Below are 23448 nucleotides of genomic sequence, written 5' to 3' on the forward strand. Positions count from 1 at the left end.
CCCCAGTTCTGATGGTAATCCAAGGGTTTAAGCAATGTCTCACCAAATAACTTTATTTAGCTCCAAAAAGCATTCATTGATGTACAAAAACGCTTCAAAACCGCATCAAAAACATGTCAAAAACGCCCAGCGTTTTTCCTGCCAAGGAGATGCAGAAACGCTCAGGAAATTTCTGCTTCAAATCCTGATTGTGCTCACATACCCTAAAAGAGATTTCCGGCTCACACATTCACTCATGAGCCGGATAGTCTGCAGAACGGTGACGTCACTCGTAAAAGGAGTGGAACAGCGCTGGATCCCGGGGAAGATGGAGGTAGGTTTTTACATATATACATGTTTAAGGCAAAAAAAATGTTCATGGGAGGATTTCTTTAAAGAAGAACTCCTCCCATTAAAGTTTTTATCCTCTTATTATATTGCAGTCATCATATTATATAGCACTATGTACTTAAAATTGCTCATTTTGCCTTTCTACCCAGTTAATTCTAGTCTTTTCCATTGAAGAATCAGAAAGTCTCTTTTCCCTGCAAAAATCATTCCCCTCTTCAACTCCTGACCCAGCTGCTCCCCCCCTGACTTTTGCAGTGACTCATGAGTCATGCAGTGAAAATAGACTTCATGTTTTTACATAGAGCTTAGAAGGATTCAGCTGTCAGTTTTTAATCACATGATGTCATAGACCTAGTAGAAAACAGAAGAATTAACTGGGTCATTGATATTATTTTTTAATATCAGATCTGTATTTTTGTACATATTGGGGGTGATTCATTAAAGCTTTTGCATCAGATTTCTGGCAAAGAAAACTTTGGAAAGTCACATTTTTGTTGCGCAATGAGAGGTTGTATATAAAAACAACAACTTTTGGCATTTTTGCTCAGCTATGACAAAGTGGGTGCTGCTGGGACGGGAAGAGAGCGTGACGACCACCACTCGTCAAGTTGATGATGAGTGGCGGTGTTTCCTACACCACAACTCTTACTCCAGCAGGGACTGGAGTAAGATTTATGGCAACAGAGGAGCACGACACTATGCGCCTCATTCATTAAGAGGTGTATGGCACCTAATGAATCAGGAGCGTCTGCTCCATCAAGCCTCCTTATCAAGCCCGCCAAGAAAATCACCAGTCTTGATGAATGGGGGCTTTTGAGTTGTTCCGTTATTGTTCTCACTTTAACAGATGAAAATAAACAAAAAAAATCTCCTTTTTCCATTTAGCTGCATAATAATTCTGCACACTAATAATTGGCCACTAATTCTGCACACACAGATATTCTCCTAAGAAACCTCACTTTTACTTTCTTAAATATAGTAATTGTGCACGCAGTGTATTACAATTTCTTATATATTACGTATCTCCCTTAGATATGAACTACCTTGCATATGATTCAATTATATATTCCCCTTTGTGTATATGACCACCCATTATATATGATCTCCTGTAATACATGACCCTTCCATCTACATCTCCAATTCCAAAAATATTTTGGTTTGGAAATCTATAGCCATAATGTATTCACAACAGAAAATAGAACACACATCAGAAACTTAAGACATTTTTCCATAAGGCTATGTGCCCACGATGCAGAAATGCTCCGGATTTTTCCTGAGCGTTTCTGCATCTCCCTGGCAGAAAAAACACATGCGGATTGTACATGCGGATTGTACATGCGGATTGTACATGCGGATTGTACATGCGGATTGTACATGCGGATTGTACATGCGTTTTTCCTGCCAGGGACATGCGGATGTGAAGCGTTCTTCACATGCATTTCCACATGCTGGTTGTCAAGCGCTTTCCAAGCGATTTTAGCATCACTTGGAAAGTGCTTGTCAACTTGGTCACACTATATAAATCCATGCAAACGGCATGGATTTTATATAGCGTGACCGCAAAAAAACGTTAAGAAATAAATATTATACTTACCATCTGATGGCCCCCGGTCTCCTTATCCGATCAGTGTCCCTGATGTCTCGCGGTGGTCTAAAAGGACCTTCCATGACGTCATTTAGTCATGTGATGAGTCACGCGACCGCCGACGTCAGCAGTCGAGTGACCAGTCACATGACTAAATGACGTCATGGCAGGTCCTTTTAGACCATCGCGAGCTGCCGGGGACACCGGACGGATCGCTATGAAGATCGCGGGCCATCAGAAGGTAAGTATAATGTATATTTTTTATTTTATTCTTTTTTTTTACAGGTACTATGGTACCCGGGTCTGGAGGAGATGTGATGTGGATATTATGCGATTCAATGCAAGCCAATGGCGGCAAAAACGCCGTGATTACGCAAAATAATTGGTAGTGCTGCGGATTTTTCCGCAATGATAATCCGCAGCGGAAATTTGTGCACAGCACATGCGGATTATCATTGGGGAACATGGCAGGCCTTCTACCAAGCGTTTTTTAAGCGTTTCTGCAGCGGAATTGCCGCTGCGGAAACGCTTAAAAAATGCATAGTGGGCACACAGCCTTATATTTGAAAACAAATTAACTAATTTAGGAATTGATGATAGTAACACATATCAACAAAGTTGGGACAGGATTCAGAAATGGCTGGAAAAGTAAGAGGTACTAATGTAAAAGCTGAAGAGGGTCAATTTTCAAAGTCACATGTTAGAGAGGCAGAGTCTCTCAGAAGCAAAGATGGTCAAAGGTTCAACAATCTGTGAACAAATACATCTAAAAATTGTGAAACAATTTCAGAAAAATGTTCCTCCACATAAATTTACAAGACTTTGAATATCCCACCAACTACAGTACATAATATCATCAAAAGATTCAGAGATTGTGGAGAAATCCATGTGCACAAGGGACAAGACCGACAGTCAATATTGGATACTTGTAATCTACGAGCCCTCGGGTACCATTGCATTAAAAAAAAGTCATGATTCGGTCGTGCAAATCACTGCATGGGCTCAGGAATACAGTGGCATGCAAAAGTTTGGGCACCCCTGGTGAAAATTACTGTTAGGCTATGTGCCCACGATGCAGAAATGCTCAGATTTTTTCCTGAGCGTTTCTGCATCTACCTGGCCAAAAAAAACCGCATGCGGATTGTACATGCGGATTTTACATGCGTTTTCCTGCCAGGGACAAGCGGAAGTGAAGCGTTTTTCACATGCATTTCCGCATGCGGGTTATCAAGCGCTTTCCAAGCGATTTTAGCATCACTTGGAAAGTGCTTGACAAGTTGGTCACACTATATAAAGCCATGCAACCGGCATGGATTTATATAGTGTGACCGAGAGAATGTCAAAAAATAAAAAATAAATGTATACTTACCCTCCGATGGCCTGCGCTGTCCTGGCTGCCGGCAGCGGTGGATTGAAGGACCTGCCGTCAGCGTCGCGTGACCCGTCACAAGACTCTGACGTCAGCGCAGGTCCTTCATTCCATCGCGAAGTGCCGGGAAGCAAGGAGGAGAACACTGCGGGCCGCCAGAAGGTAAGTATATATTTATTTTTTATTTTATTCTTTTTTTACAGCTCTCCTGTCCTCCACACCCTGGTACCATCCGCACATTAGAAAGCGCCAATTATGCAAGTACAGATGCAGTCTTGCGGAATTGGCACGTTCTAATGCAAGTCAATGGCGGCGAAAACGCAGCACTTCCGTAAACTAATTGGTAGTGCTGTTTTTTTCCGCAATGATAATCCGCAGCGGAAATTTCCGCAGCATGTGCACAGCACATGAGGATTATCATTGGGGGACATGGCAGGCCTTCTACCATGCGTTTTTTAAGCGTTTTTGCCACTGCGGAAACGCTTAAAAAACGCATCGTGGGCACACAGCCTTATTGTGAAAAGTTAAGTAAGTTGAAGAAATGATCTCGCAACCTGCTCCCTGCTAGTAGCCATGTGAAGCAGGGCTGTGGAGTCGGAGTCGTGGAGTCGGTGCTCATTTTGGTGGAGTCGGTATAAAATGGACCTACTCCGACTCCTAAAATATATAGTAAATTGGGTGCAGTAGTTCAATGCAGTTTGTGAGGAATATTTTTTCATACGAATTTGGGAAAGTTACGAAATGTCCTATAAATGGCTGTTCTATTCCTGATCTAAGGCTACATTCACACACAGCGTTTTTGCTGCGTTTTTTGAGGATACGTTTTCAGCTGCAAAAGCAGATCAGCTTTTTAAAAAACCGCATCACCTGAAAGGTTTTTGAGCTCATAGATGTTTTCAATAGCAAAAGCAGATTATAAAAACGCCGCATAAACTGACATGCTCATTCTTTGTGAGGATCCGTTTTTGAGCGCAAAAAAGGATCCTCACAAAACGATGTGCCTGAATGTCATATCTTGAAACCCATTGACTTTGCTGGGATGCCCAGAGTCACGGCAAAAAACGGATCCGCAAAAACGCTGTGTGTGAATCATGGCCGTAGCCAACGAGGGGCAGGGGCACGCACCTATCAAAACTCACTTGTATGCTGCAGTGCTCCCGTCCTGCACTGGCTCCAGACTGCAGGGGGCAATCTCCCCTCCTCTGTCCTGTCTTCTGCCGTCTTCACCAGAGAGAGGAGGGGGAGGGGTGCCTGCCCTGCACAGGATCCCATTCCTGGGCCCCGAACTGGAGAAAGTGAAAGTACTACTGCTCATCTCTGTCACAGGAAGGTAACTAATGCTAATATTGTAGGTGATTATTATGTGCTCTCTGTACAATGTGTGTGAACTATATGTGCGATATGTGCAATGTACTATTTGCTGTCTGTAGCTGTCATCTGTCTATCACACTCTATCCCTCCATCTATCCCTCCATCCATCCCTCTATCTATCCATCCCTCTATCTATCTATCTATTCATCTATCCCTCCAGCTATCCATCATTATATTCTATCTAAATATCTTGATTATTATATCATAAAAATTATTAAATGTCTGATGTTCACATTGTATTACAATAAATTTTTCACTTAAATATAAGCAATATATGTGGGAGTCGGAGTCGTGGAGTGGGAGTCGGTGTAAGGGAAATTGAGGAGTCGGAGTCGCAGGTTTGGCTTACCGACTCCACAGCCCTGCTGTGAAGGAGACATTGTCAGGGGGCTGCTACTAGCAGGGAGCAGAGCACATCCCCTCACATCAGACTCCACACAAGGAGACATTATCAGGGGGCTGGTCTGACAGCAGCAGCTCCTCACTGCACTGCTCACCCCTCCAATCTGCGACATTACAGCAGTGTGCAGCTCCCCGCTGTTATCAGCCAGTCTAACAGCTGTTTCTCTGCAGAGCACAAGGGAGTAGCCATGTCCCCTCGACTGTTTCCTATAGGGGGAGAGGCACTTGGTGTACGATGTAATGACCCAGACAGAAGGGGGGAGCAGTGAGGAGCAGATTCTGTCACACCGAATTACAAGGGTTATAAAGATCATAAAACTGCACTGGACATCTCATCTTTATAGTACGAGGGCAGGAACAGTACAATTTTTTTTTATCTCCCCAGAGTACCACTTTAAAGTACTGTGCAAAAATATTAGGCAGGTGTGGAAAAATGCTAAAAGTAAGCATGCTGTCAAAAATAGAAGAATTAGGCTAGGTTCACATGTTGCGTTTTTGCTGCGGTTTTCATGCAAACTTTTGCAAATTAAAAGCTGCGTTTTACAATACCAGCAAAAACTATGAGATTTCAGAAATCTCATGCACACACGTTAGTTTTTTTACCTGAATGTATTTTAAAACTGCTGTGTTTTTTAAAACGGCAGCATGTCACTTCTTTCAGCATTTTTTCACCCATAGAAAGCAATGGTAAGTGAAAAAAACAGGTTCAGCACTATGTGAAACACAATTATTTTTGTGATTTTCCCAAGTTTAAACCATAATGTCTTGGTCTCCTCACATGAGAATGGCAGTTAGGATTAGTACAGTTTAATTAAGTTAGTGATGTGTGCAAAAACATTGGCTGACCAAGGTGTGAAATTCAACAATACCTGATAAACTCAATGAACTGCCAATATCATTGTAAACTATTCTTGACCAATTCACCTCCCCCCGCTGTTACATTAGCAATTGTGTATTTTTCAAGAACTCATATGAACTTTTTTGCTCAGAATAGGGACTATTTTTTCACACAGAAAAATCTTTTTCCACTAAATAATTTGATCAAATTGCCCTTTTTTCCAAAAATGGTTTTATGGTTTCACATGTCTTGCATTGGTGACCGGTGTTCATGCTTCTGTGGTGGAAGCAAAACTGAATTTTGGGATCCTGAAAAAAGCAGCAAAACCTGCTTTTTGTAAGCAACTTCTTTACTGCCAAGAGAGCAGTTTTTGCCTGCAGAAAAAAATACAGCAAAAACACAATTTGTGAACATAGCCTTAGTTTATTTTTATCAACTAACAAAATGCAAAGTGAATGAACAAAATAGAAATCTAAATCAAATCAATATTTGGTGTCAGGACCCTCTGCTTTCAAAACATCATATCTTTTAGGTAGACTCGTCAGGGAGGTTGTTCCAAGCATCTTGGAGAACTAACCACAGATCTTCTATGGATGGTGGATGTAGGCTTGTGCAAATCCTTCTGTCTCTTCATGTAATCCCACACAAGAATTCTATATATGATGTCCCCTGTATATGACGGCCTGTCTATAATCCCCCTGTATACATTAGCAGCCAAAAGTTTTGAGAATGACACAAATTTTGGTTTCCTCAGTTTGCTGCTTCAGTGTTTTTAGATCTTTTGGTCAGACGATTCTATGGTTTCTGAAGTACAAGTATAGGTTTTTACAGTTTTATTGACAAATACATCAAGTTTATACAAAGACTCCATGCTTTGACCATAAGCTTTTTGTGGATCTCCCACAGGTTCTCAGTGTAATTTACCTTGGAACACTGCCATGAATATAAAATGGTATCTAAACATCCTCCAAGAGCAGCTAGTCACAACGATGCAGGGGCAATTTGGTGATGAACAATATTTCCAGCCTAATGCAGACCATGCCACAAGGCAAAAGTGATCACTAAGTGGCTCATTGAACAAAGCACTGAATTTTGGGGTCCATGGCCAGGAAACTCCACAGATCTCAATCCCATTGAGAACGTGTGGTCAATTCTCAAAAAAGTGGATCTTCAAAGAAGCACACAAAAATTGTGATAGAGTCCAAGCACTGATTACACAAGAATGTGCTGCCATCAGTCAGGATTTGGCCCAGAAGCTGACATCCAGGAGTTCAGGGCGAAGGGTTGAAAAAGAAGGGTCAAAGCTGAGTATTTAGTCTTTACATAAACTTTGTGTACTTGTCAATAAATGTGTAAAAACATATAAAATGCTACCAATTGTACTCCAGTAATCATAGAAACATCTGACCCAAACATCTAAAAACACTGAAGCCGCAAACTTTGTGAAAACTAAAATGTGTCAGTGTCAAAACTTTTGGCCACAACTGCATATGACTCCCTGTATATATGACCCCCTTATAAATTATCTCCCAAAAATATATGACCCCCTTACATATTATCTCCCTGTATATATGACCCCCTTATATATTATCTCCCTGTATATATGACCCCCTTACATATTATCTCCCTGTATATATGACCCCTTACATATTATCTCCCTGTATATATGACCCCCTTATATATTATCTCCCTGTATATATGACCCCCTTACATATTATCTCCCTGTATATATGACCCCTTACATATTATCTCCCTGTATATATGACCCCCTTATATATTATCTCCCTGTATATATGACCCCCTTACATATTATCTCCCTGTATATATGACCCCCTTATATATTATCTCCCTGTATATATGACCCCCTTACATATTATCTCCCTGTATATATGACCCCCTTACATATTATCTCCCTGTATATATGACCCCCTTATATATTATCTCCCTGTATATATGACCCCCTTATATATTATCTCCCTGTATATATGACCCCCTTATATATTATCTCCCTGTATATATGACCCCCTTATATATTATCTCCCTGTATATATGACCCCCTTATATATTATCTCCCTGTATATATGACCCCCTTATATATTATCTCCCTGTATATATGACCCCCTTATATATTATCTCCCTGTATATATAACCCCCTTACATATTATCTCCCTGTATATATGACCCCCTTATATATTATCTCCCTGTATATATGACCCCTTTACATATTATCTCCCTATATATATGACCCCCTTACATATTATCTCTCTGTATATATGACCCCCTTATATATTATCTCCCTGTATATATGACCCCCTTATATATTATTATCTCCCTGTATATATGACCCCTTTACATATTATCTCCCTATATATATGACCCCCTTACATATTATCTCTCTGTATATATGACCCCCTTATATATTATCTCCCTATATATATGACCCCCTTATATAGTATCTCCCTGTATATATGTGTCCACCCTGGATGTATGAAACCACCTCTTATATTTATTATCACTCCTCTCTGTATATATGCCCCCCGTATATAATCCCACTAATATATAATATCTCCCTGTATACATCCCCCATATTTGTATATAACCCCCTCTGGATATATGATCCCCACTATACATATATTTCCTTGTACACATCCCCCATATATATATATGACCCCCAGTATATATGATCCCCCTTATACATATATGATCTCCCTATATTATTATTATTTATTATTATAGCGCCATTTAATCCATGGCGCTTTACATGTGAAAAAGGAATATACATAGCACAAACAATTACAATAATCTTGAACAAAAACACAACGGCGACTGGTACAGGAGGAGCGAGGACCCTGCCCGTGGGGGGGTCAGTCTTGACCCCCTCTTATACATACATGATCTCCCAGTATACATGCCCCATATATATGTATATATATATATGATCTCCCAGTACATATGCCGCATGTATAAATGATCCCCCTTATACATACTGTACATATGGGGCATGTGTACAGGGAGATCATGTATGTATAAGGGGGATCATATATATATATGGGGCATGTGTACAGGGAGAGCATGTATGTATATGTATATATATATATATATATATATATATATATATATATATATATATATATACACAGTACAGACCAAAAGTTTGGACACACCTTCTCATTTAAAGATTTTTCTGTATTTTCATGACTATGAAAATTGTACATTCACACTGAAGGCATCAAAACTATGAATTAACACATGTGGAATTATATACTTAACAAAAAAGTGTGAAACAACTGAAAATATGTCTTATATTCTAGGTTCTTCAAAGTAGCCACCTTTTGCTTTGGTGACTGCTTTGCACACTCTTGGCATTCTCTTGATGAGCTTCAAGAGGTAGTCACCAGAAATGGTCTTCCAACAATCTTGAAGGAGTTCCCAGAGATGCTTAGCACTTGTTGGCCCTTTTGCCTTCACTCTGCGGTCCAGCTCACCCCAAACCATCTCGATTGAGTTCAGGTCTGGTGACTGTGGAGGCCAGGTCATCTGGCGTAGCACCCCATCACTCTCCTTCTTGGTCAAATAGCCCTTACACAGCCTGGAGGTGTGTTTGGGGTCATTGTCCTGTTGAAAAATAAATGATGGTCCAACTAAACTCAAACCAGATGGAATAGCATGCCGCTGCAAGATGCTGTGGTAGCCATGCTGGTTCAGTATGCCTTCAATTTTGAATAAATCCCCAACAGTGTCACCAGCAAAGCACCCCCACACCATCACACCTACTCCTCCATGCTTCACGGTGGGAACCAGGCATGTAGAGTCCATCCGTTCACCTTTTCTGCGTCGCACAAAGACACGGTGGTTGGAACCAAAGATCTCAAATTTGGACTCATCAGACCAAAGCACAGATTTCCACTGGTCTAATGTCCATTCCTTGTGTTCCTTAGCCCAAACAAGTCTCTTCTGCTTGTTGCCTGTCCTTAGCAGTGGTTTCCTAGCAGCTATTTTACCATGAAAACCTGCTGCACAAAGTCTCCTCTTAACAGTTGTTGTAGAGATGTGTCTGCTGCTAGAACTCTGTGTGGCATTGACCTGGTCTCTAATCTGAGCTGCTGTTAACCTGCGATTTCTGAGGCTGGTGACTCGGATAAACTTATCCTCAGAAGCAGAGGTGACTCTTGGTCTTCCTTTCCTGGGGCAGTCCTCATGTGAGCCAGTTTCTTTGTAGCGCTTGATGGTTTTTACAACTGCACTTGGGGACACTTTCAAAGTTTTCCCAATTTTTCGGACTGACGGACCTTCATTTCTTAAAGTAATGATGGCCACTCGTTTTTCTATACTTAGTTGCTTTTTTCTTGCCATAATACAAATTCTAACAAGTCTATCTATTCAGTAGGACTATCAGCTGTGTATCCACCTGACTTCTGCACAACACAACTGATGGTCCCAACCCCATTTATAAGGCAAGAAATCCCACTTATTAAACCTGACAGGGCACACCTGTGAAGTGAAAACCATTTCTGGTGACTACCTCTTAAAGTTCATCAAGAGAATGCCAAGAGTATGCAAAGCAGTCATCAAAGCAAAAGGTGGCTACTTTGAAGAACCTAGAATATAAGACATATTTTCAGTTGTTTCACACTTTTTTGTTAAGTATATAATTCCACATGTGTTAATTCATAGTTTTGATCCCTTCAGTGTGAATGTACAATTTTCATAGTCATGAAAATTCAGAAAAATCTTTAAATGAGGTGTGTCCAAACTTTTGGTCTGTACTGTATATATATATATATATATATATATATATATATATATGGGGCATGTGTACAGGGAGATCATATATGTATAAGGGGGATCATATATATGGGGCATGTGTACAGGGAGATCATATATGTATAAGGGGGATCATATATATATGGGGCATGTGTACAGGGAGATCATATATGTATAAGGGGGATCATATATATATATATGGGGCATGTGTACAGGGAGAGCATGTATATATATATATATGGGGCATGTGTACAGGGAGAGCATGTATATATGAGTATATAAATATATATATATATATGGGGCATGTGTACAGGGAGATCATATATGTATAAGGGGGATCATATATGGGGCAGGTGTACAGGGAGATCATATATGTATAAGGGGGGATCATATATATATATATATATATATATATATATATATACTGTGTATATATATATATATATATATATATATGGGGCATTTGTACAGGGAGAGCATATACAGTACAGACCAAAAGTTTGGACACACCTTCTCATTTAAAGATTTTTCTGTATTTTCATGACTATAAAAATTGTACATTCACACTGCAGGCATCAAAACTATGAATTAACACATGTGGAATTATATACTTAACAAAAAAGTGTGAAACAACTGAAAATATGTCTCATATTCTAGGTTCTTCAAAGTAGCCACCTTTTGCTTTGATGACTGCTTTGCACACTCTTGGCATTCTCTTGATGAGCTTCAAAAGGTAGTCACCGGAAATGGTCTTCCAACAATCTTGAAGGAGTTCCCAGAGATGCTTAGCACTTGTTGCCCCTTTTGCCTTCACTCTGCGGTCCAGCTCACCCCAAACCATCTCGATTGGGTTCAGGTCTGGTGACTGTGGAGGCCAGGTCATCTGGCGAAGCATCCCATCACTCTCCTTCTTGGTAAAACAGCCCTTACACAGCCTGGAGGTGTGTTTGGGGTCATTGTCCTGTTGAAAAATAAATGATGGTCAAACTAAACGCAAAGCGGATGCAATAGCATGCCGCTGCAATATGCTGTGGTAGCCATGCTGGTTCAGTAGGACTTCAATTTTGAATAAATCCCCCAACAGTGTCACTAGCAAAGCACCCCCACACCATCACACCTCCTCCTCCATGCTTCACGGTGGGAACCAGGCATGTAGAGTCCGTCCGTTCACCTTTTCTGCGCCGCACAAAGACACGGTGGTTGGAACCAAAGATCTCAAATTTGGACTCATCAGACCAAAGCACAGATTTCCACTGGTATAATGTCCATTCCTTGTGTTCTTTAGCCCAAACAAGTCTCTTCTGCTTGTTGCCTGTCCTTAGCAGTGGTTTCCTAGCAGCTATTTTACCATGAAGGCCTACTGCACAAAGTCTCCTCTTAACAGTTGTTGTAGAGATGTGTCTGCTGCTAGAACTCTGTGTGGCATTGACCTGGTCTCTAATCTGAGCTGCTGTTATCCTGTGATTTCTGAGGCTGGTGAGTCGGCTAAAGTTATCCTCAGAAGCAGAGGTGCTTCTTGGTCTTCCTTTCCTGGGGCGGTCCTCATGTGAGCCAGTTTCTTTGTAGCGCTTGATAGTTTTTGCAACTGCACTTGGGGACACTTTCAAAGTTTGCCCAATTTTTCGGACTGACTGACCTTCATTTCTTAAAGTAATGATGGCCACTCGTTTTTCTTTACTTAGCTGCTTTTTTCTTGCCATAATACAAATTCTAACAGTCTATTCAGTAGGACTATCAGCTGTGTATCCACCAGACTTCTGCACAACACAACTGATGTTCCCAACCCCATTTATAAGGCAAGAAATCCCACTTATTAAACCTGACAGGGCACACCTGTGAAGTGAAAACCATTTCCGGTGACTACCTCTTGAAGCTCATCAAGAGAATGCCAAGAGTGTGCAAAGCAGTCATCAAAGCAAAAGGTGGCTACTTTGAAGAACCTAGAATATAAGACATATTTTCAGTTGTTTCACACTTTTTTGTTAAGTATATAATTCCACATGTGTTAATTCATAGTATTGATGCCTTCAGTGTGAATGTACAATTTTCAAAGTCATGAAAATACAGAAAAATCTTTAAATGAGGTGTGTCCAAACTTTTAGTCTGAACTGTATATATGATCCCCCTTATACATATATGATCTCCCTGTACACATGCCCCATATATATGATCTCCCTGTACACATGCCCCATATATATATATATATATGATCCCCCTTATACATATATGATCTCCCTGTATACATGCCCCATATATATATATATGATCCCCCTTATACATATATGATCTCCCTGTACACATGCCCCATATATATATGATCCCCCTTATACATATATGATCTCCCTGTACACATGCCCCATATATATATAATCCCCCTTATACATATATGATCTCCCTGTACACATGCCCCATATATATATATATATACATGCTCTCCCTGTACACATGCCCCATATATATATGATCCCCCTTATACATATATGATCTCCCAGTACACATGCCCCATATATATATATATATACATGCTCTCCCTGTACACATGCCCCATATATATATGATCCCCCTTATACATATATGATCTCCCTGTACACATGCCCCATATATATATGATCCCCCTTATACATATATGATCTCCCTGTACACATTCCCCATATATATATGATCCCCCTTATACATATATGATCTCCCTGTACACATGCCCCATATGTATATATATGATCCCCCTTATACATATATGATCTCCCTGTACACATGCCCCATATATATATATATGATCCCCCTTATACATATATGATCTCCCTGTACACATGCCCCATATATATATATACACATGCTCTCCCTGTACACATGCCCCATATATATGATCCCCCTTATACATATATGATCTCCCCGTACACATGCCCCATATATATATGATCCCCCTTATACATATATGATCTCCCTGTACACGTGCCCATATATATATATATATGATCCCCCTTATACATATATGATCTCCCTGTACACATGCCCCATATATATATATATGATCCCCTTATACATATATGATCTCCCTGTACACATGCCCCATATATATATATATATATATATATATATATGATCCCCCTTATACATATATGATCCCCCTGTACACATGCCACATATATATATATGATCCCCCTTATACATATATGATCTCCCTGTACACATGCCACACATATATATATGATCCCCCTTATACATATATGATCTCCCTGTACACATGCCCCATATATATATATATGATCCCCCTTATACATATATGATCTCCCTGTACACATGCCCCATATATATATATATATATGATCCCCCTTATACATATATGATCCCCCTGTACACATGCCCCATATATATATATATGATCCCCCTTATACATATATGATCTCCCTGTACACATGCCCCATATATATATGATCCCCCTTATACATATATGATCTCCCTGTACACGTGCCCATATATATATATATGATCCCCCTTATACATATATGATCTCCCTGTACACGTGCCCATATACATATATATGATCCCCCTTATACATATATGATCTCCCTGTACACATGCACCATATATATATATATGATCCCCCTTATACATATATGATCTCCCTGTACACGTGCCCATATATATATATATGATCCCCCTTATACATATATGATCTCCCTGTACACATGCCCCATATATATATATATATGATCCCCCTTATACATATATGATCTCCCTGTACACATGCCCCATATATATATATATAATCCCCCTTATACATATATGATCTCCCTGTACACATGCCCCATATATATATATATGATCCCCCTAATACATATATGATCCCCCTGTACACATGCCCCATATATATATATATGATCCCCCTTATACATATATGATCTCCCTGTACACATGCCCCATATATATATATATATGATCCCCTGTACACATGCCCCATATATATATGATCCCCCTTATGCATATATGATCTCCCTGTACACATGCCGCATATATATATATATATATGATCCCCCTTATACATATATGCTCTCCCTGTACACATGCCCCATATATATATGATCCCCCTTATACATATATGATCTCCCTGTACACATGCCCCATATATATATGATCCCCCTTATACATATATGATCTCCCTGTACACATGCCCCATATATATATAATCCCCCTTATACATATATGATCTCCCTGTACACATGCCCCATATATATATATGATCCCCCTTACACATATATGATCTCCCTGTACACATGCCCCATATATATATATATATGATCCCCCTTATACATATATGATCTCCCTGTACACGTGCCCATATATATATATGATCCCCCTTATACATATATGATCTCCCTGTACACATGCCCCATATATATATATATATATATATATATATGATCCCCCTTATACATATATGATCTCCCTGTACACATGTCCCATATATATATATATATATATATATATATATATGATCCCCCTTATAAATATATGATCTCCCTGTACACATGCCCCATATATATATATATATATATATGATCCCCCTTATACATATATGATCTCCTTGTACACATGCCCCATATATATATATATGATCCCCCTTATACATATATGATCTCCTTGTACACATGCCCCATATATATATATATGATCCCCCTTATACATATATGATCTCCCTGTACACATGCACCATATATATATATATATGATCCCCCTTATACATATATGATCTCCTTGTACACATGCCCCATATATATATATATATATATATATATATGATCCCCCTTATACATATATGATCTCCTTGTACACATGCCCCATATATATATATATATATATATGATCCCCCTTATACATATATGATCTCCTTGTACACATGCCCCATATATATATATGATCCCCCTTATACATATATGATCTCCCTGTACACATGCACCATATATATATATATGATCCCCCTTATACATATATGATCTCCTTGTACACATGCCCCATATATATATATATATTATATATATATGATCCCCCTTATACATATATGATCTCCTTGTACACAAGCCCCATATATATATATGATCCCCCTTATACATATATGATCTCCTTGTACACATGCCCCATATATATATATATATATATATGATCCCCCTTATACATATATGATCTCCTTGTACACATGCCCCATATATATATATGATCTCCCTGTACACATGCCCCATATATATATATATATATATATATATATATATATGATCCCCCTTATACATATATGATCTCCCTGTACACATGCCCCATATATATATATATATATGATCTCCCTTATACATATATGATCTCCCTGTATACATGCCCCATATATATATATATATGATCCCCCTTATACATATATGATCTCCTTGTACACATGCCCCATATATATATATATATATGATCCCCCTTATACATATATGATCTCCCTGTACACATGCCCCATATATATATATATATATGATCCCCCTTATACATATATGATCTCCTTGTACACATGCCCCATATATATATATATGATCCCCCTTATACATATATGATCTCCCTGTACACATGCCCCATATATATATATATATGATCCCCCTTATACATATATGATCTCCTTGTACACATGCCCCATATATATATATATATGATCCCCCTTATACATATATGATCTCCTTGTACACATGCCCCATATATATATATATGATCCCCCTTATACATATATGATCTCCCTGTACACATGCCCCATATATATATATATATGATCCCCCTTATACATATATGATCTCCTTGTACACATGCCCCATATATATATATATATATGATCCCCCTTATACATATATGATCTCCCTGTACACATGCCCCATATATATATATATGATCCCCCTTATACATATATGATCTCCTTGTACACATGCCCCATATATATATATATGATCCCCCTTATACATATATGATCTCCTTGTACACATGCCCCATATATATATATATATATATATGATCCCCCTTATACATATATGATCTCCTTGTACACATGCCCCATATATATATATATATGATCCCCCTTATACATATATGATCCCCCTGTACACATGCCCCATATATATATATATATGATCCCCCTTATACATATATGATCTCCTTGTACACATGCCCCATATATATATATATATATACATGCTCTCCCTGTACACATGCCCCATATATATATATATATATATATATATATATACATGCTCTCCCTGTACACATGCCCCATATATATATATATATATATGATCCCCCTTATACATATATGATCTCCTTGTACACATGCCCCATATATATATATATACATGCTCTCCTTGCACACATGCCCCATATATATATATATATACATGCTCTCCCTGTACACATGCCCCATATAAATATATATGATCCCCCTTATACATATATGATCTCCCTGTACACATGCCCCATATATATATATATGATCCCCCTTATACATATATGATCCCCCTGTACACATGCCCCATATATATATATATGATCCCCCTTATACATATATGATCTCCTTGTACACATGCCCCATATATATATATATACATGCTCTCCTTGCACACATGCCCCATATATATATATATATACATGCTCTCCCTGTACACATGCCCCATATAAATATATATGATCCCCCTTATACATATATGATCTCCCTGTACACATGCCCCATATATATATATATGATCCCCCTTATACATATATGATCTCCTTGTACACATGCCCCATATATATATATATATGATCCCCTTGTACACGTTACACAGGGCAGGCCTGACTGAGGAGATGATCCGGGCACACGTCTGCACAGGCTGCACATTCCTTCTCCTCCCTCTCCAGCTGTGATGCCCGCACCCCTGCTCCACTCCCCGGCTGTAGGGGGCACAGTGTGGCATTTGGTGGCCGGGGGGCACACTCACCACACTGGACAATAGCACGAGCTCCGCTATCCTAAACACCCGGCCGCTGCGCCCCCTCCGGCGATAGGTAAAGAGCTGACATTTGAAGGGGTCCCTGTGTGCGCACCCCGCCTGTACGAGCAGTGCTCCCCGGTATCCCCCCTCCCCCTCCTTCTTACCATTCCCCTTTCCTCCCCTTCTTCATCATCCGGGGACTCGCTGAGCTGCAGGCAATGCAGGCATTAGGCTGGAGGAGCCCGGGTGGTCTGCACAGTTACCATGGTAACGGAGCGAAGCTCCGCCCATAATCTTCACCCTGTACTGCACAGATTGAAGCAGTTACAGGCTCCGCCCCCTCACATCCCTCGGTGGAGGCCACATGTGCGGGAACGGGGGGGTGGTGATACATACAGAGCCGGCCGCCGAGGGCTGAGGGCCCGCACCACGGCCTCAGCAATGAGGGGGCGCCCTGGGGCATCATACGGGCATCATTTAGTAGGACGGTCCGTTTCCTTGAGACGTTTCTAGCTGCAAAATGCTCGTATAGTGGCCACGAAGAAAGCAGAAACACAGTCCTCAGATAACAGAGGGAAAACGGACAAACACGGGGTTTATGTGGATATTTCAGCCAAATAAACCCATGTAAAAATCACTACATAAACTGGTCGGTGCTAGAAAACTGCAGCAGCAGTCAGGAGGCTTTGTGCAGTGTGAACATGAGCTTACACTACACTGCGTGTGACGAGGACAGGGCTGCAGTGTGAACATGAGCTTACACTACACTGCGTGTGACGAGGACAGGGCTGCAGTGTGAACATGAGCTTACACTACACTGCGTGTGACGAGGACACGGCTGCAGTGTGAACATGAGCTTACACTACACTCCTGTGACGAGGACAGGGCTGCAGTGTGAACATGAGCTTACACTACACTGCATGTGATGAGGACAGGGCTGCAGTGTGAACATGAGCTTACACTACACTGCGTGTGACTAGTACAGGGCTGCAGTGTGAACATGAGCTTACACTACACTGCATGTGATGAGGACAGGGCTGCAGTGTGAACATGAGCTTACACTACACTGCATGTGATGAGGACAGGGCTGCAGTGTGAACATGAGCTTACACTACAGTACGTGTGACGAGGACAGGGCTGCAGTGTGATCATGAGCTTACACTACACTGCGTGTGACGAGGACAGGGCTGCAGTGTGAACATGAGCTTACACTACACTGCATGTGACGAGGACAGGGCTGCAGTGTGAACATGAGCTTACACTACACTGCATGTGATGAGGACAGGGCTCCAGTGTGAACATGAGCTTACACTACACTGCGTGTGACTAGTACAGGGCTGCAGTGTGAACATGAGCTTACACTACAGTACGTGTGACGAGGACAGGGCTGCAATGTGAACATGAGCTTACACTACACTGTGCGTGTGACGAGGACAGGGCTGCAGTGTGAACATAAGCTTACACTACACTGCGTGTGACAAGGACAGGGCTGCAGTGTGAACATAAGCTTACACTACACTGCGTGTGACGAGGACAGGGCTGCAGTGTGAACATGAGCTTACACTACACTGCGTGTGACGAGGACAGGGCTGCAGTGTGAACATGAGCTTACACTACACTGCGTGTGACGAGGACAGGGCTGCAGTGTGAACATGAGCTTACACTACACTGCGTGTGACGAGGATAGGGCTGCAGTGTGAACATGAGCTTACACTACACTGCGTGTGACGAGGACAGGGCTGCAGTGTGAACATGAGCTTACACTACACTGCGTGTGACTAGTACAGGGCTGCAGTGTGAACATGAGCTTACACTACACTGCATGTGACGAGGACAGGGCTGCAGTGTGAACATGAGCTTACACTACACTGCATGTGATGAGGACAGGGCTGCAGTGTGAACATGAGCTTACACTACACTGCATGTGATGAGGACAGGGCTGCAGTGTGAACATGAGCTTACACTACAGTACGTGTGACGAGGACAGGGCTGCAGTGTGATCATGAGCTTACACTACACTGCGTGTGACAAGGACAGGGCTGCAGTGTGAACATGAGCTTACACTACACTGCATGTGACGAGGACAGGGCTGCAGTGTGAACATGAGCTTACACTACACTGCATGTGATGAGGACAGGGCTGCAGTGTGAACATGAGCTTACACTACACTGCATGTGATGAGGACAGGGCTGCAGTGTGAACATGAGCTTACACTACACTGCGTGTGACTAGTACAGGGCTGCAGTGTGAACATGAGCTTACACTACAGTACGTGTGACGAGGACAGGGCTGCAGTGTGAACATAAGCTTACACTACACTGCGTGTGACGAGGACAGGGCTGCAGTGTGAACATGAGCTTACACTACACTGCGTGTGACGAGGACAGGGCTGCAGTGTGAACATGAGCTTACACTACACTGCGTGTGACGAGGACAGGGCTGCAGTGTGAACATGAGCTTACACTACACTGCGTGTGACGAGGACAGGGCTGCAGTGTGAACATGAGCTTACACTACACTGCGTGTGACGAGGACAGGGCTGCAGTGTGATCATGAGCTTACACTACACTGCGTGTGACAAGGACAGGGCTGCAGTGTGAACATGAGCTTACACTACACTGCGTGTGACGAGGACAGGGCTGCAGTGTGAACATGAGCTTACACTACACTGCGTGTGACAAGGACAGGGCTGCAGTGTGAACATGAGCTTACACTACACTGCGTGTGACGAGGACAGGGCTGCAGTGTGAACATGAGCTTACACTACACTGCGTGTGACGAGGACAGGTCTGCAATGTGAACATGAGCTTACACTACAGTACGTGTGACGAGGACAGGGCTGCAGTGTGAACATGAGCTTACACTACACTGCGTGTGACGAGGACAGGGCTGCAGTGTGAACATGAGCTTACACTACACTGCGTGTGACGAGGACAGGGCTGCAGTGTGAACATGAGCTTACACTACACTGCGTGTGACGAGGGCAGGGCTGCAGTGTGATCATGAGCTTACACTACACTGCGTGTGACGAGGACAGGGCTGCAGTGTGATCATGAGCTTACACTACACTGCGTGTGACGAGGACAGGGCTGCAGTGTGAACATGAGCTTACACTACACTGCGTGTGACGAGGACAGGACTGCAGTGTGATCATGAGCTTACATTACACTGCGTGTGACGAGGACAGGGCTGCAGTGTGATCATGAGCTTACACTACACTGCGTGTGAAGAGGACAGGGCTGGAGTGTGAACATGAGCTTACACTACACTGCGTGTGACGAGGACAGGGCTGCAGTGTGAACATGAGCTTAAACTACACTGCGTGTGACGAGGACAGGGCTGCAGTGTGAATATGAGCTTACACTACACTGCATGTGACTAGTACAGGGCTGCAGTGTGAACATGAGCTTACACTACACTGCGTGTGACTAGTACAGGGCTGCAGTGTGAACATGAGCTTACACTACACTGCGTATGACGAGGACAGAGCTGCAGTGTGAACATGAGCTTACACTACAATGCGTGTGACGAGGACAGGGCTGCAGTGTGAACATGAGCTTACACTACACTGCGTATGACGAGGACAGAGCTGGAGTGTGAACATGAGCTTACACTACACTGCGTGTGACGAGGACAGGGCTGCAGTGTGAACATGAGCTTACACTACACTGCGTGTGAAGAGGACAGGGCTGCAGTGTGAACATGAGCTTACACTACACTGCGTGTGACGAGGACAGGGCTGCAGTGTGAACATGAGCTTACACTACACTGCGTGTGACGAGGACAGGGCTGCAGTGTGAACATGAGCTTACACTACACTGCGTGTGACGAGGACAGGGCTGCAGTGTGAACATGTGCTTACACTACACTGCGTGTGACTAGGACAGGGCTGCAGTGTGAACATGAGCTTACACTACACTGCGTGTGACTAGGACAGGGCTGCAGTGTGAATATGAGCTTACACTACACTGCGTGTGACGAGGACAGGGCTGCAGTGTGAACATGAGCTTACACTACACTGCGTGTGACGAGGACAGGGCTGCAGTGTGAACATGAGCTTACACTACACTGCGTGTGACAAGGACAGGGCTGCAGTGTGAACATGAGCTTACACTACACTGCGTGTGATGAGGACAGGGCTGCAGTGTGAACATGAGCTTACACTACACTGCGTGTGACGAGGACAGGGCTGCAGTGTGAACATGAGCTTACACTACACTGCGTGTGACGAGGACAGGGCTGCAGTGTGAACATGTGCTTACACTACACTGCGTGTGACTAGGACAGGGCTGCAGTGTGATCATGAGCTTACACTACACTGCGTGTGAAGAGGACAGGGCTGCAGTGTGAACATGAGCTTACACTACACTGCGTGTGACGAGGACAGGGCTGCAGTGTGAACATGAGCTTACACTACACTGCGTGTGAAGAGGACAGGGCTGCAGTGTGAACATGAGCTTACACTACACTGCGTGTGACGAGGACAGGGCTGCAGTGTGAACATGAGCTTACACTACACTGCGTGTGACGAGGACAGGGCTGCAGTGTGAACATGAGCTTACACTACACTGCGTGTGACGAGGACAGGGCTGCAGTGTGAACATGTGCTTACACTACACTGCGTGTGACTAGGACAGGGCTGCAGTGTGAACATGAGCTTACACTACACTGCGTGTGACTAGGACAGGGCTGCAGTGTGAATATGAGCTTACACTACACTGCGTGTGACGAGGACAGGGCTGCAGTGTGAACATGAGCTTACACTACACTGCGTGTGACGAGGACAGGGCTGCAGTGTGAACATGAGCTTACACTACACTGCGTGTGACAAGGACAGGGCTGCAGTGTGAACATGAGCTTACACTACACTGCATGTGATGAGGACAGGGCTGCAGTGTGAACATGAGCTTACACTACACTGCGTGTGACGAGGACAGGGCTGCAGTGTGAACATGAGCTTACACTACACTGCGTGTGACGAGGACAGGGCTGCAGTGTGAACATGTGCTTACACTACACTGCGTGTGACTAGGACAGGGCTGCAGTGTGAACATGAGCTTACACTACACTGCGTGTGACTAGGACAGGGCTGCAGTGTGAATATGAGCTTACACTACACTGCGTGTGACGAGGACAGGGCTGCAGTGTGAACATGAGCTTACACTACACTGCGTGTGACGAGGACAGGGCTGCAGTGTGAACATGAGCTTACACTACACTGCGTATGACGAGGACAGGGCTGCAGTGTGAACATGAGCTTACACTATACTGCGTGTGACGAGGACAGAGCTGCAGTGTGAACATGAGCTTACACTACACTGCGTGTGACTAGGACAGGGCTGCAGTGTGAACATGAGCTTACACTACACTGCATGTGACGAGGACAGGGCTGCAGTGTGAACATGAGCTTACACTACACTGCGTGTGACGAGGACAGGGTTGCAGTGTGAACATGAGCTTACACTATACTGCGTGTGATGAGGACAGGGCTGCAGTGTGAACATGAGCTTACACTACACTGCGTGTGACTAGTACAGGGCTGCAGTGTGAATATGAGCTTACACTACACTGCATGTGACGAGGACAGGGCTGCAGTGTGAACATGAGCTTACACTACACTGCGTGTGACGAGGACAGGGCTGCAGTGTGAACATGAGCTTACACTATACTGCGTGTGATGAGGACAGGGCTGCAGTGTGAACATGAGCTTACACTATACTGCGTGTGACTAGGACAGGGCTGCAGTGTGAACATGAGCTTACACTACACTGCGTGTGATGAGGACAGGGCTGCAGTGTGAACATGAGCTTAC

General features: G+C 42.5%; 1 protein-coding gene across 4 annotated transcripts in view; it reads right to left on the minus strand.

Annotated features, from left to right (window-relative positions):
• DZIP1 (DAZ interacting zinc finger protein 1) overlaps positions 1–17950 on the minus strand; it is a 65252-nt gene extending 47302 nt beyond the window's left edge. For 3 of the 4 annotated variants that reach the window (XM_073664148.1, XM_073664146.1, XM_073664145.1), the window contains exon 1: positions 17801–17950. In XM_073664148.1, the coding sequence (XP_073520249.1) occupies positions 17801–17803 (3 nt within the window). In that variant the 5' untranslated portion in view covers positions 17804–17950. Of the gene's footprint in view, positions 1–17642; positions 17776–17800 lie in introns of those variants that run through there. The other variant, XM_073664147.1, reaches the window with a different exon arrangement.
• Positions 17951–23448: the final 5498 nt, after the last annotated feature.

The sequence above is a fragment of the Phyllobates terribilis genome, unplaced genomic scaffold (genome assembly GCF_046119375.1).
Source record: "Phyllobates terribilis strain yellow unplaced genomic scaffold, ASM4611937v1 Scaffold_2__4_contigs__length_985480577, whole genome shotgun sequence".
NCBI lineage: Eukaryota > Metazoa > Chordata > Amphibia > Anura > Dendrobatidae > Phyllobates > Phyllobates terribilis.